The 13,763-nt window shown below is 37.2% G+C and overlaps 2 protein-coding genes across 14 annotated transcripts in view; one reads left to right on the plus strand and one right to left on the minus strand.

The window, feature by feature from the left end:
• camk2d1 (calcium/calmodulin-dependent protein kinase (CaM kinase) II delta 1) overlaps nucleotides 1-6,436 on the plus strand; it is a 47,126-nt gene extending 40,690 nt beyond the window's left edge. For 4 of the 5 annotated variants that reach the window (XM_056757663.1, XM_056757681.1, XM_056757655.1 and 1 more), the window contains 4 exons: nucleotides 1,891-1,966; nucleotides 2,046-2,140; nucleotides 2,224-2,464; nucleotides 4,989-6,436. In XM_056757663.1, coding sequence (XP_056613641.1) covers nucleotides 1,891-1,966; nucleotides 2,046-2,140; nucleotides 2,224-2,456 — 404 coding nt within the window. In that variant the 3' untranslated portion in view covers nucleotides 2,457-2,464; nucleotides 4,989-6,436. The remainder of the gene's footprint in view (nucleotides 1-1,890; nucleotides 1,967-2,045; nucleotides 2,141-2,223; nucleotides 2,465-4,988) is intronic. The other variant, XM_056757671.1, reaches the window with a different exon arrangement.
• A 1,437-nt stretch (nucleotides 6,437-7,873) lies between these two features.
• ank2b (ankyrin 2b, neuronal) overlaps nucleotides 7,874-13,763 on the minus strand; it is a 70,312-nt gene continuing 64,422 nt past the window's right edge. For all 9 annotated transcript variants that reach the window (XM_056730610.1, XM_056730524.1, XM_056730774.1 and 6 more), the window contains 5 exons: nucleotides 11,205-11,288; nucleotides 10,438-10,605; nucleotides 9,947-10,135; nucleotides 9,778-9,869; nucleotides 7,874-9,059 (listed from right to left, as the gene is read on the minus strand). In XM_056730610.1, coding sequence (XP_056586588.1) covers nucleotides 8,834-9,059; nucleotides 9,778-9,869; nucleotides 9,947-10,135; nucleotides 10,438-10,605; nucleotides 11,205-11,288 — 759 coding nt within the window. In that variant the 3' untranslated portion in view covers nucleotides 7,874-8,833. The remainder of the gene's footprint in view (nucleotides 9,060-9,777; nucleotides 9,870-9,946; nucleotides 10,136-10,437; nucleotides 10,606-11,204; nucleotides 11,289-13,763) is intronic.

Below are 13,763 nucleotides of genomic sequence, written 5' to 3' on the forward strand. Positions count from 1 at the left end.
AATGTTCCCATGTTTATCTTGTAAATTTGCGCTCATTTTCTGAAATTTTGCATTTTAACAGTGCACGTTAAAAAAAAAAATATAAATATATCTGAATAGAAAGACAGGGATGCCCTGAAAACAAAATGATTCATCTTTCATTCGCCTTCATTCTACTCATTTCTCCTTTTGTTTCTCCTCTTTTGTTCGCTATCATCCATGCTCATCTGTGTCTGTCCACGTATCTATTCCTCCATCATTAATCCCCGCGGCGGTCGTAGTGTATCGTGTCCCTATAGCTCCTAAACCGTATAAACGTGAGCGATGTGATTCCCAGCGTTCTTCCTCATCCGATTCCTCATGTTGGCATTTCCCAATCTCATGTCCTGAAGAAGCGTGCTGTACCCTCATTCTCAAAGCCCTGCTCGCTCTCTACCTGCTTCTCTTTCTATCTGCCCTTTTGGCGTTCCTCTACCTCAACTCAAAGGTTGATTGCGGCCATTACCCAATGCCCGCCCTCAAACGGTCTCAGCCAATCCCGAGCCACGTCATCATTCAGTGTAAGTGTCTGAGAGAGAGAAAGATAATTCAATCGGTTTTTAAATGCATGCCGAAGTTTAGTGATTCTTGAGACTTGAGGAAGAAAGCATACTTTTGTTTGCCCTAAACTTTAATATTTTATAAAAGATGATAAGCATAAAATATTCTGAAAATTACAGCATTTTTAACTTGATGTGATGAGGAACATTACTTGTACTATTATTATATTATTAAGGAACTTGAAAAAACATGCTCTTTATCATATTATTTATAGTATTATATTAAATATAACTTCACATATTTCATTTTGAGCAACTCATTTCTCGTTTCATCCATCAATTAAGCAGAATTTTAAAGATGTTCATAGTTTACATACTGTAGTTGGTATATCGTACGAACGATTTAGTGTGTTTTTCATATCAATCTTTTTTGTACTTTTTCTGAGGCAGTGGGATGGGTTTGAGATCATGAGACGGGCCATACTGTCTGATTTGAGATGTTTTTCTCTTCATGTTCATGAGAGCTTGATAAAGAGCGGCTGTCATTTGATCACTGAAGCATCACTGTAAACATCTGCTTTGTCTCTTATACTGAGTGTGAAGCATGTTCTGACTTCCTGCTGTGTATGAAGAGGTTTAGAGTTTTACTGAGGTGTTACTGCCCTCACATGGCAACAAATACTGAACTGCAGACACACTGAGAGTCTGGAAAGGGAGACTTGATGAGCAAAATGACCTTTCCTGCTTTTTTACAAAAGAGATAAAATTTCAGTGAATTTGTGCTTAAAACGTGCAAAAAAAACTGCCAATGTTGTTATGGAAATAATCTTAAATTAGGGTCGACCTTTTTCTTACACATTAAATTCAAGATTGTTTTACATGTACATTGCTTTTTTAAACACAAAATCACTGATTTTTTTTGTCTTTAAACAAGACACATTTCGTGTTGAATTTTGTGTAGAAATGACTATTTTGGGAGTAATGCCTGAAATTGTAATGCTGTTTATTGACAGAATACAGATCACGTTTTTCGGCACGGTTTCACATCAGGTTAAGAATTGTGTTTGGTTTCTTTTTTACATTAGAAATTTCAGATAAAATGACCAAAGCAGGCATATCAATCTTAAGTGAGCGTTCGACCAAACAAAAAAAAGAATAATTGTATATAAAGTCGGCACACAAAAGCTCCAGTTAAAAGACGTTTGCATGGCGCGTGACATTTTTCTAATGCATTTCATCCTTGTGATTCTTATTTCATTTTCTCCAAAGGGAATTTCAAAAAATCCTTAGAATCTCGGGCATAAACAGGTTTGTTGGGAGACCAGCTGCAATGTTTCCTTCGTTCACTTGTTGTTGTTTTTCTGTGTTTCAGCCAGAAAGCAGGAGATCATTAAAGTCACAGAGTTGCTGATCGAAGCTATTAATAACGGAGACTTTGAAGCATATACGTGAGTGTCTTTGATTCACTTTACATTCTGTTCTGGTCCTTGTTGTGTCTTTGAGTTCTTTGTGTTTTGTGATCCACAGGAAGATCTGCGATCCAGGACTCACCTCTTTTGAACCTGAAGCTTTGGGAAACCTCGTGGAGGGGACGGATTTCCACAGATTCTACTTTGAAAACTGTAAGACACTACGCTTTTACAGTGGAACTAAGCTGCCATTTTATTTGAAAACACTGGGACAAGCCTCTCATGTTTTGTTCTAGCTCTCGCTAAGGGACCCAAACCAATCCACACCATTCTTCTGAATCCTCACGTGCATCTGATCGGCGAGGACGCCGCCTGCATCGCCTACATCAGACTCACGCAGTACATGGATGTGAACAACATCCCCCGCACCATGCAGGCCGAGGAAACCCGCGTCTGGCACCGCAGAGATGCAAAATGGCAAAACGTTCACTTCCACCGCTCGGGCTCTCCGACTGTACCCACCAAATGAGGTGTGAGGTGTGTGTGTGCACAGACGTGTGTTCTCCTTATTATCATTGCTCAGCAGCTGTTGGTTTACTTATTGTTATAGTCAGGGGCGTAGTTTATGGGGGGGATGGGGGGAGGTAACCCCCCAATATTCAAATCCATCAGTTACAACCCCTCCAATATTTCAACATGAAAATCACAGTGGATCAAATGAAAAATATGTAGAATTACTTCTTTTTTTTGACAATAATTTTGTTCCTAATCAAATATGAGTTTGTCATAATACATTAGACAAAAAATACTCCCCCTCCATTGAACCGATTGGTAACGCCCAACCAATGAGTCGCACTTTCACCAAAACAACGCGAGTGGTGTTTGAATGAGAGAGCACACGGGTAACTTAACGTACGCCAAAAATGAAGAGAAGCGATTCACAGCGGACTATATTTAACTGCTGGTCAGAGAGGGATGCAAAAAAAAATAAAGCATGTACTGAGAATGAGGTATGAGAATATTGAGTAATAATAGCAAAGTATACACCATATTCGTTAGCTAGCTAATCCATTGCAATGTATTTAGCTATAACTATCAGTACAAGTTACCAAAGCAGCCATCTGTTTTGCTAGTTCATTTTTCAATAGTGTCTGTAATTATCAATTACAAAAGTATTCACATTGATGTTTGTTTTCTTCCTAAAATAATCTGACTTTTGAACGAATTGGATGAATGAATAATTTAAGTGTCTCACTCATTAAAACAGTGAATCGCTGCCGCCTACTGGCGCTTTCAATACTTAATTTCTTTCTTTTTATAATCTCTTCTATGTTAGAATTTATGTCAGTTTAACATACATTCTAAATCATTACATCTTAAAGACATCTAACAGGAAACGTCCTATTTTAGTTATTATGGCTTCAATCAGACTTCGGTTGGTTTGTTTTGATTGATATTAATTTGAATGCACAATAAATAACAAGATTTTTTTTTTAAATCTGTTATCTCTTTTTGGAACCAAAGTCTTCATTTGTAAGTATTCAGCACTGTATATAGTAAGGTAATATCAATGTTATAGTAGTATAGGTGTATTTTTTCAATTATTCCAATAATAAATTTAATTTGGTACTAAATTGGCCCCCTTTTTACTTTATTAAAGTGTACTTTTAAAGTGTACATAACCGGAACACACTTTTTTTTAGTATATGAAAGTGCACTTTGAAGTGAACTCTCAGTAAACTACATCTATTATAATCTGCAAGTATGCTTTCCTTTAGTTTATGTTCTTTTATGTTAGTATGTTCAATTTAGGTGTTCATTTTTAAACTTCAGATCTACTTTCAAGTCGGCATTAAAGTAAACATGATAATTCAAATTGTTTTTCACAGTGTTGCGGTATTTATTATCAATTATTTAACGGTGCACATCGTTATATTTTAAAATGTATTTACGCTTGTAATCTTTAATCAAAAACGTTAACCTCCCTCCCTCCTCGAAATGACATCGCTTCACTTCTGGGCACGAGGGCGGGGCTTCAATGACTGACTGATTCCAAACTGCCTTACAAATTTCCGTCCATTTTGTTGGCAACGCCCAACTTTCATTGATCCAATCAGTACACGGTGAACAAAATGAAGTCTCCTTAAAAAAAATTCTCATTTCAGAAGTTGTTTCACTGGGATATAGATCACGATACGGAAATAAAGTCAATCGCTACTTACTTACTTTCATGCTGACTTCAAGTACACTTAAAAGTTATCTTTCAAGTCAATCGGCTTCAGTTTGATATTTGTTTATAAACTATCCCAGCCCAAAGCATACTTTTGATCTACAACTTCAAGCCAAGAATTCAATCTTTTAAATGGATATACTTCATTATACTTTTAAAGAATTTAAGTACCAATATAGACTAAATATACTATAATGATTGTGATACCCCAAAATGAAAATTCTGTCACTCACCCTCTTGTCATTTCAAACCTTTATGATTTTCATTCTTCTGCAGAACGCAAAAGAAGATATTCTGGAGAAAGTTGGTAACCGAACATCGCTGGCCTCATTCACTTCTATTGCATGGACACAAAACCAATGGAAGTGAACGGGGTCCAGTTAACAACATTCTTTGAAATGTTTTCTTTTGTGTTCTGCGGATGAAAGAAAGTTTAAGAGGTTTTGAAATGACAAGAGCATGTAAATGATGACAGCATGTTTATTTTTTTGGCGAACTATCACTTTAAGTACGCCAGGTATTCTTATGATTCATAAAAGTTGACTGGAGGAATACTTTCTATTATTTTGTCCAGAAGTATACAACAGTAATGGCACACTCTTTTTTTCTTTCTTTTTTAAGGGACATGAGGTTTTTAGGGTCTGTATCTCAAGCCCTTGAGCACTAGCAAGAGTTCAATCTAGTCACTTAAAAACACAATTGTTTTTTAGTAGTTTGTGCATCTGTTCGATTTGTTTTTAAACCCTTAAGTCAATGTTTAGTGTATATTGAATGAAAACATTTTTGGAAAATTCAATAGGATGATGGTGATGTGTGATTTTTGTTTTGCAGTGAAGAGCACATCATCTCCTGTCAGCTGAGCTTCGACACAATCGTGATCTTCACTGTTTGCTCTACCAGAGTCCTGTTTACATTTCCTGCTGGACTTATAGAAGAGATTTATTTAGAGAGATTTATTTCATACGAGGATGCGCTGTGTGTGTGTGTGTGTGTGTGTGTGTGTGTTATGTGAATTGAGTATGCTGTTTACACACTGTACTCATTATGTGGAAAGCATGTTCTTACAGTACCAACCACTTAATCATTTTTATAGGGTTCGAGTTTTGTACGACAAATATTCATATATGGAGCCATTAATTGTAATCTGTGGTGTTTGGGTGCAAGGATCTGACAGATGAGTTTCGTTTGAAATGTAAGGGGAGGGTTGAAAATGAGAAGATGCCAAGATGTAAAATATTCGAAAGGCCAAAAATATCTGTGCATATATGATCTAATAGTTTTCATGATAATACTGAATCCGAGCTAAACCTCCGTAAGGCTGTGAAGTTTACAGGACATTGTAGTTTTTTTGCTTTTCTCAATTTGATGATAAAGAATTTGCTTATTACTTCAAGTGTCAGAAATGAGCTTGCTTATGGTTTCAGTGATGTACCAAATTTCGTGATGTTACGTGAAGTGCTATTCTCGCTTTACACTTTGGAGTATTAATGGTTTAATATTAGCGTTTAGGACACATTAGGGGGAAATCTTATCTAGAGTTTTATTGTGTTTGTAAATGTCGTTTGCTTATAAATAAACATACACGTTTTAGACAAATGCGATTACGAAGCATTTAAAGGAAAGAATGTAACATCTCATACTGTATTGTATGACTATAATCTTTACTGTAGACTCGAACACTCATTCTGTGATACGTGTGGCTGGCAAATTCCAGACTTTAGTTTTTATTTTCTGATCTGTAATCTCTGTGAATTTGATATTTTCTCGTGTTATCTCCTGAGCATTTGTGTACATGATCTAAGATGGCAATCTGCAGTCAAGGACAAATTGTGATGTTTTATTTTAGCTTGATCTGGTAGTTATTAATAGTGCATGACTTTCTGTTGTCAGTCATCTATAAACACACTTAAAATTGAGGGATCCAAACATGAGTCCTGGTTTCTTACTACCAAACCTCCTAACACTCAAAGATTTGGTTCATTTTTTTCAACTAAATGATTTACATGCTGCCAAACTATATATCTGATACGGTTGAATAAACATTCTACACATGCCAATGAAAAATTGTTGCATAAATGCGCAGACATAATCTGAACATGCAAAACAGAAATCTCCGAATACACGTATCACTATACACGCTGTAACCAACTGAATGGTGGACTATTATCATTTAGTTTTGTGGATGAGGTTACTTTTATGATTTTATCACATGGATAATGAAAGGATTTATTGATACTGTACATACTAAAGTGTGAAATAAAAGGTGTGTTTTCTGCAAACTTCTTGTATTGACGTTGATTTCATGAATCATTCAAGAGCTAAAGGCGAGTATTCCTGTCTATTCATAACTATGTGGCATTAGGCCGTATGCTCCAGTGTCTGTGTTCTTTTGTTACCAGACAAGACACTTTTAATGTGTATATCTTCTTACAATGAAATGTCAACAAAACTATGGTCTCAAAGCAACAAGAACCAAAAGACAATTCACCCCAAATGTTAGTTTGTAGGGTCTTTCAGTTGTAGGCCTTTTGAATCAAAAACATTTCTTTAGTCCAAAATCTTTGTATTTACATTTAGTCGTTTAGCAGATGCTTTTATCCAAAGCGACTTACAAATGAGGTAAACAATGCAAGCAATTGGAACAACAAGTGTAATAAAAAACTGCTCTTATATAGCCCACCACACTATACAGAGCTTTTTTTAAAAGAGGCGAAAAGAGATAGAAGTCAGATGTGATCGGTCAGGTGTTGACGTGTGTATGTCTGTCAAATGCATGTAGTTTATTTCTTCATGAATATAAGGAGTGTATGTACACATGTAGGCCTACGTGCTTTCATTTACACTGAAGAAAGATACTCATTTCCAAAATCTGTTTATATTCTTTATTCATTGTTTCTTTCACTTTGGATGGCAAAGTGAAGCTGACTGTGCCAGGGTTGAATAATCCAGTTATCCAAACGTCTCTGAATCCAGATTCGACGCTTTAAAGTGTGCATGCTATTGTGTGTTACAAAGAAAACGATCTTTGCAGGATGAAAACTGGGCACAACATTACATACATGAATACACTGGCACACCCTTAACATGCATCACAATATGAACCGAGTTTACGATTTCAGAATAAATTGATTTGAACACACAGTGGGAAGACTTTTGCTGCTAAAGTTGCTGAACGCCTTATAATAAATTGTGCTTACAGTATCATATTAAGCATCCAGAATTAATAACATGGAATATATTTTTTATTTAAAAATGAATCTGGATCATTAACAAACTCTGTTTTCAATAGCATTATGATTATGCAATTGTATACAGCAGAATTGTTGTGTTTAAAATGGACTGCAAATTCGCTAGTTGCACGTATAGTGCCGGTGAGCTCTTTAGCGCGCCAGACTAATTTCCGGTCGTATAACACGGATTTTTGGACGTTTTTTTTTATATAAAATGTAGAGAGTACTATACCAGATCCGCTTTACTTTAATAAGCTAAAAAACAACAACTCGATACGTGTTATACGACCGGAAATTAGTTCACAGAATCGTGGCGTCGCAAAAGCAAATCGACGCCATCTTGTGCTATCCCATTCAATAACTGACTTCAATGTGTTTATTCATGTCAAATCCAAATGTCCTCAACACATTTTATTTTGAAAAAATTGATTGACGTATTAAGATTTTTTTTTACATCATTGCATTAAAAACGAATCAGCACACGTGTTCATTAGTTAGGACCTTGCTCTTCTCAGTTTTATTGTAAGTGCCTTGAGAGCCAGCACAGATGAGGAAGAGATACACGTCAAAGCACACAATCTCAAAAGTTCATCATTCAATTCAGTCATACTTGGAAAAGTTGTGGAAAAAACTAGGACTCGAAACCGAAATAAAATGATTAAAAACAAAAACGTAGTGAGTCATAGTGAGTCAAATAAAACATCTGTCACAGTGAACACACACACACACACACACACACTGTAGGTTACGCAGATAATATCACACTTGTGATCTGGTGTAGTGATGAAATATTTATTTTGCTATGAATTTCTAAATGCTTATTGGTGAACGCATTCAAGCAATTTAATCCACGGTAAAATGATGAAAAATTCTCACTTCGAGAAACAAAAACATTCAGAAGCATTCTGGGATTATGAAGGACTACAGCATGACATCGAGTATAAATAGTCAGATATTACCACACTTGAACTCTCATGCCCAAATACACTCTGATATTTGATGATATTTTTCTTGCAGCCGCACCGACGGTGGAGTATATGTTGCTTTTATAGTTTCTGTAGTTCACACACACATACAGTATTGTCCATTATTTACAAAAACGTCTTCTCGCCTTCAGTGTCTTAACAATGAGGTCAGCATCCACATTTAGTTTTTCATCGTTTAGATGCACGTCCTACCACAGCAAGCAATATGACAACTAAGGTATAATTCACTCAGCAGTTCAATCTATCTTTGGTCACAAAATGATCAAATTAATTGAAAAATCGGGACGAAAGAAATGTTCAAGAATGAAGAATTAAAAAACGAATGAAATAAATATAAATTAAGATTTAAAAACAACCAAATGGGACTTGGATTTAAAAGCAATGGCTACACACACATTCGAAGTCGTCCTCCATAAACACCTGGCACAACCGAAGCACACATTCTGTAGATGATGAGAACCTATTGTGGTTCGTCCTGCTCTCCAGCGTGCGAGTCTCGCCCGGCGTCGGGCATGTCGGTGACCTCGGGTGTGCAGTAGCGTTGAAGCAGTTGACTGAGATGCTGCTGAAGGTCGTCGGGTCGCAGGGTGTCCGGAGTGTCTTCTAGTCGTTCCAGGTGGGTTTGCTTGGCTCGGCCGTCCCTCACTACTGTTCGCTTCTGAGTGCGTGTCTTATGCATGCGGGTCCTGCGAAACCAACAGGACAAAGACCTTTAGTCTTAAAGACATCTGAAGAAATTTAGCTGAAGATAGATCATGTTAGATGTGGCCGACAGCAGGTCAATTTACCAGCAATAACCCAGATAACAAAATACGTTCTTGCAACGTTTTGCAAACATTCCCGTTACGTTATGAAAACATTTTTGAACGTTTTAAACGTGTTGCTCAAAAACACAATAATTTTTTACAAAACATTTAAGAATGTTTAGCCCTGACAATGAGATTTCAATGTTACTTAAAGATGGTTTTCCCTGTTAGAAGTGAACCTCCTCAAACCGAATCAACTTCAATGTTGTTTTATTGTTAAGTAAGCAATCACTTACATTGTTCATGACTATGAAATAGTTTTTTTTCACGAAACACATGCAGATATGTAGAATATATCTATATAAATTGTTCATAAAAAACATTTCTATGCAAACCGTAGCTTTTATTTGAATGTGTCAAATTACACAAGAAGAACATATGTGAGAGGGGTAATTTTGGACTGTAAATGTTAGTATAAACACACGTCAAAGCTTTTAAAAGCACACAATTTTATATTTGCAGTGAAGCCAAACAGTGAACACGCACCTGTGATATTTATGCATTTAAGAAATAACTTGCACTTGGATATCACAGGGCATTTTAAACACACCATTCACCAAATCAAGCACACATCTGACGGACATGCCAGTATTCAGACCTTTTGACCACAGATCCGTCCTCTTTCACCACCTCTTGCTCTATTAAATGAGGCAGGAGAACCTTATCAAAGGCTCCTATAAAGGTCAATGCCTGAACATATGAGAGACAAATTATAGAAACAGAAAAGTTCATGTAGAAAATCACATTAGACCCTGCTGGAAACGGACCTTCACAAAGTCGTCTTTGGCTGAAGGGAGATCTGATGACAGCGACGGGTCTCCGATGTGTTTCTCCATCCGTTCTCCCTGCACTACCATGGTTTTGACCACCTTGCTGACCTTGCGACCCAGTACCGGCTCGTCCTCGAACTCCGAGGCCGTCGCTCCGCCGTAAGTAGAAGGTTCAGAGAACGTCACCTGAAACGGACACACAGGAAACGCTTCAAGTATTGGCTAATACAAGTAATAAATACAATACAAAAATAAATAAATATAACAAATCCAACAATCCGAGTCAATTTGGTTGGTGTGATTTTGATGGAATGTAACAATATTGTATTTTCCCTCACGATAAATAACCATTGTTTTATTACATATATGAAAGCAAAGTACATTAATTTACCCCCCCAAAAAAACCTAAGATATTATCAATGTCAGGGGAAAAATGTAATGAATTTTAATGAGGTTTAAACAGCCTGTAAGATATCCCACAAGCACACCTGAGTCTGATCTCCAGCGCTGCGCACTACAGTCCTCTTGAGTACTTTAGAGAAAGCATCAGCTTCATCCACACGAACCGACTCCTGCTGCGGTCCCTCCATCATCAACACTTCCTCTCTCTCCACACCATCAGCTGATACAAACTTACGAATCACTTTCCGTGTTATCTGTGTGGACATAAAAAACACGTGTATCAAGATTTGAACACGAGGTGACAGGAGTTTTCAAAGTGGGGTCCGGGGACCCCCAGGGGTCCTCCAGAAGGTTGCAAGGGGTCCCCTAGAAATTTAATGGGAAAAGATTAAGCAAAAAATGATAAATGTCCACAGTGTTTATCCGCTTCTTTGCTTTGGATAGTTTCCAAAATTCTTTATATTTGAAACTTTCTAGTGAGTTTTTCTCACTATAGTTTTTTTCGGACTCAAAGTGAAATTGTTGGCAATTATTTAGGTTTAGAAACAAGTTGTCTTTATACATTTTTCTGTGTAAATAAATGCTAATAAATCTTATAAAAATTATAGATTGATTAGAAAAGGGGGTCCCTCAAAAATGGTTAATCATATTTGGGGGTCCTTGGCATCAAAAGGTTTGAAGATCTCCATGTTCATTGACCCTTGTTTAATAAAAAAATTGCTTGCAATGTTGTCCGCTGATAAAATGCAATGCTGGAATGCATTGTTAGTTACTTGAAATTTCTACCAAAGGGACAGATAAATTCATTGAATATTCTAGAATGGTATAATGAGGTAAAGAATGTATTATTTACCTTTTTGATCACCATATTTCCATGTTCATCCGTGTACTGTTCTTCAGTCACCGCATGAGGAGAGATTTCTGGCATGTCATCTCCCTGTGAGAAACACAACAGTCAGCGTGTGAAGCTGAAAATACATGTGAAACAAACAGCACATTTCCAATTTACAAGACAAAACATCCACTTTGACTATACATTTAGATTTACAATAAAAATCATACAATAATAGTTTTCATTGAGAAAAACACACACAGTATTTTTTTATTTTTTACACTTAATTTCCATACATTCATATATACAATACATATTTAAATAAAAACCAACAGTAAGAATTCAGAGGAAATAAATTCAACACAAATACGAAAACGAAACTGCAATTTTATGTTTGAAACAGAGATGGTGACAAAGAGGCAAAAGTTATGCATTGTTCAACACCACATGAAAATAAAACAATAGGCCCGGTTTGAAAACAGCTCCGACACGTTCACCCACAGATACCTGAATTATAACTCTGCGTCGCACAACGCGGGTGGTCAACACCTCCTCCTCTGAGCTATCAGACAGCAAACCTAGTTCCTCAGCAATCTCCTAAGAGCCAGCAGAGATGCATTATGGGTGCACATCTGATACACTAACATGTCACACCATGCGTAATCAGTGCACTCCAAAGCAACCATCATCTGTTAATAAAAACTGTGACTTTCGGCAGTGTGTTACTGTTGCTCTTGAGCAAACCAAACATTAGAGAAGTTATTAAGAACGAATGTGATTCAAACTAAATTCATACAAAAATAAACTGGATGTATAAAAGCTTTAGTCCAAAAGCAAAACAAACAAACAAGTCATTTTTATCGTTTTGTTATAGTGTATATAACAACCTAGTTTCTGAGACTGTTAGCATACGTTAACCAACCATCAACGCTAATGGACCACACAGAGCTCATGCTAATGTCTTACCCTGCCTAATGAGTCATCGTCATCATCATCATATTGACCTCCTACTCTTGGAGTAAGCTCTTCAGCATATGAATGATCTTCTGTATAACTGTCCGGAAAATCCTTCTCCTCATCCTCCGGCTCAAGAACTATAGGCAGATCCTCACTGCCCCAGGACAAGGGTCGTTCGTCCTTTCTCTGATATTCTCTTAGTATAGGGAAGTTTGTCAGGTAATCTGGGCTGCATGATAACGGTTCCTCAACTTGGTAAAGTGACAGAGGAACATCTAAAAGTTCTGCTGCTCCAGCGTCTGGCTCAGAAGTGTCAGAAAACGTTTGTCTGCAGTCAAAAAACTCAGCCTCTGACTCCACACTGTCTGAATGAACTGGCCTCACTCTGGCTTTAAGATCAAGATCGTACAGCGGAGAGTCAACGTCTAAACTCGCAGAGGTACCAGTGGGCATCTCAGAGCCTTTGAGATCTCTAGTCACTTCCAGACTAGAAGATGTCACGGCAGGTACAAATTGATATGTTCCAGGGAAGACTAAACTTGATTCGCTAAGTGATGGTAATGACTTAAGATCTGTGAAGGCAGTATCAACAGGCATTGAGTTTTTGTTGTCTGGTGATTCAAGACTTAAGCTGAGTTGGGAGAAATCTATTAAATGTGGTGTAACTCTTCTGTGGGAGTCACAGAGATGAAACTGAAATAAATGTAACTCTTGCAATCCAGTAGATGTTTGATGTTCCTCTGCTGATGGGACGTGAGGTGTGGTGGGTTGAGAAAGGCTCTTCTCAGGTTTATTGGGGACCTTTTGATGGGATACACATGTCCACGAGGGTGCTATGAGCTGTACTTGATGGTCTACATTTGTCTCTTCTTGCATCAGATCTAAATCTATCTCTTGAGGGTCTACATGACTTCCCTTCATTGTGACGCTGTCCTGTACCAAATGAAATGTAATGGAACAATGCTATATACAGTATACAGTACAACTTAACAACAGCAATACATTTTTTGCCCAAAAGGTACAGTTGAGAAGCATTAACACCTGATGCAAAACACATTGTAAGTCTTCAACAACGATTCAAAAGGTAAGACGTCTTAACCATGACAAACCATGCAGTCTTAAAAACAGTTATAGAAAATGGTAAGTTCTATTTTTTAATAGACACGTCTCACTTCTCATCATACACTTGTCTATTCAGTCTTGATTTGTTAGTAGATGGTAAAAATCAGTGCGTGTTTGAGGTCTGATTCCTCCAGGCTGGCAAACTGTGACTAAAGCTGAAGACCCACAGCTGCATGCTCAACCTCTTACCCTTTCCTTGGATTCTTGAGGAGACACTTCACTTGACTGGTGTCCTAGTTCTTCTTCATGTGGACTTTCAGAGCCTCTCTTATCTCTTTGAAGAATTGTGAACCCCTCCGTAATCTCTTCACTTGCAGATGTGTCTGTTTCTATGTAAACGTTCTTGTCTTTAAAGGATGTAGATGTCTTGGTTTCACTTTCTGAATCCTGTCTCAGCTCTGAGGTCATTACATTAGATGATGGTTTAAGACCTTTACTAGATGTACACTCAATTTCAGAAAACAACGGACCTTCTGTTTCTGGTAGAGACTCTGTTTGTAT

The sequence above is a fragment of the Triplophysa dalaica genome, chromosome 1 (assembly GCF_015846415.1).
Source record: "Triplophysa dalaica isolate WHDGS20190420 chromosome 1, ASM1584641v1, whole genome shotgun sequence".
NCBI classification, from domain to species: Eukaryota; Metazoa; Chordata; class Actinopteri; order Cypriniformes; family Nemacheilidae; genus Triplophysa; species Triplophysa dalaica.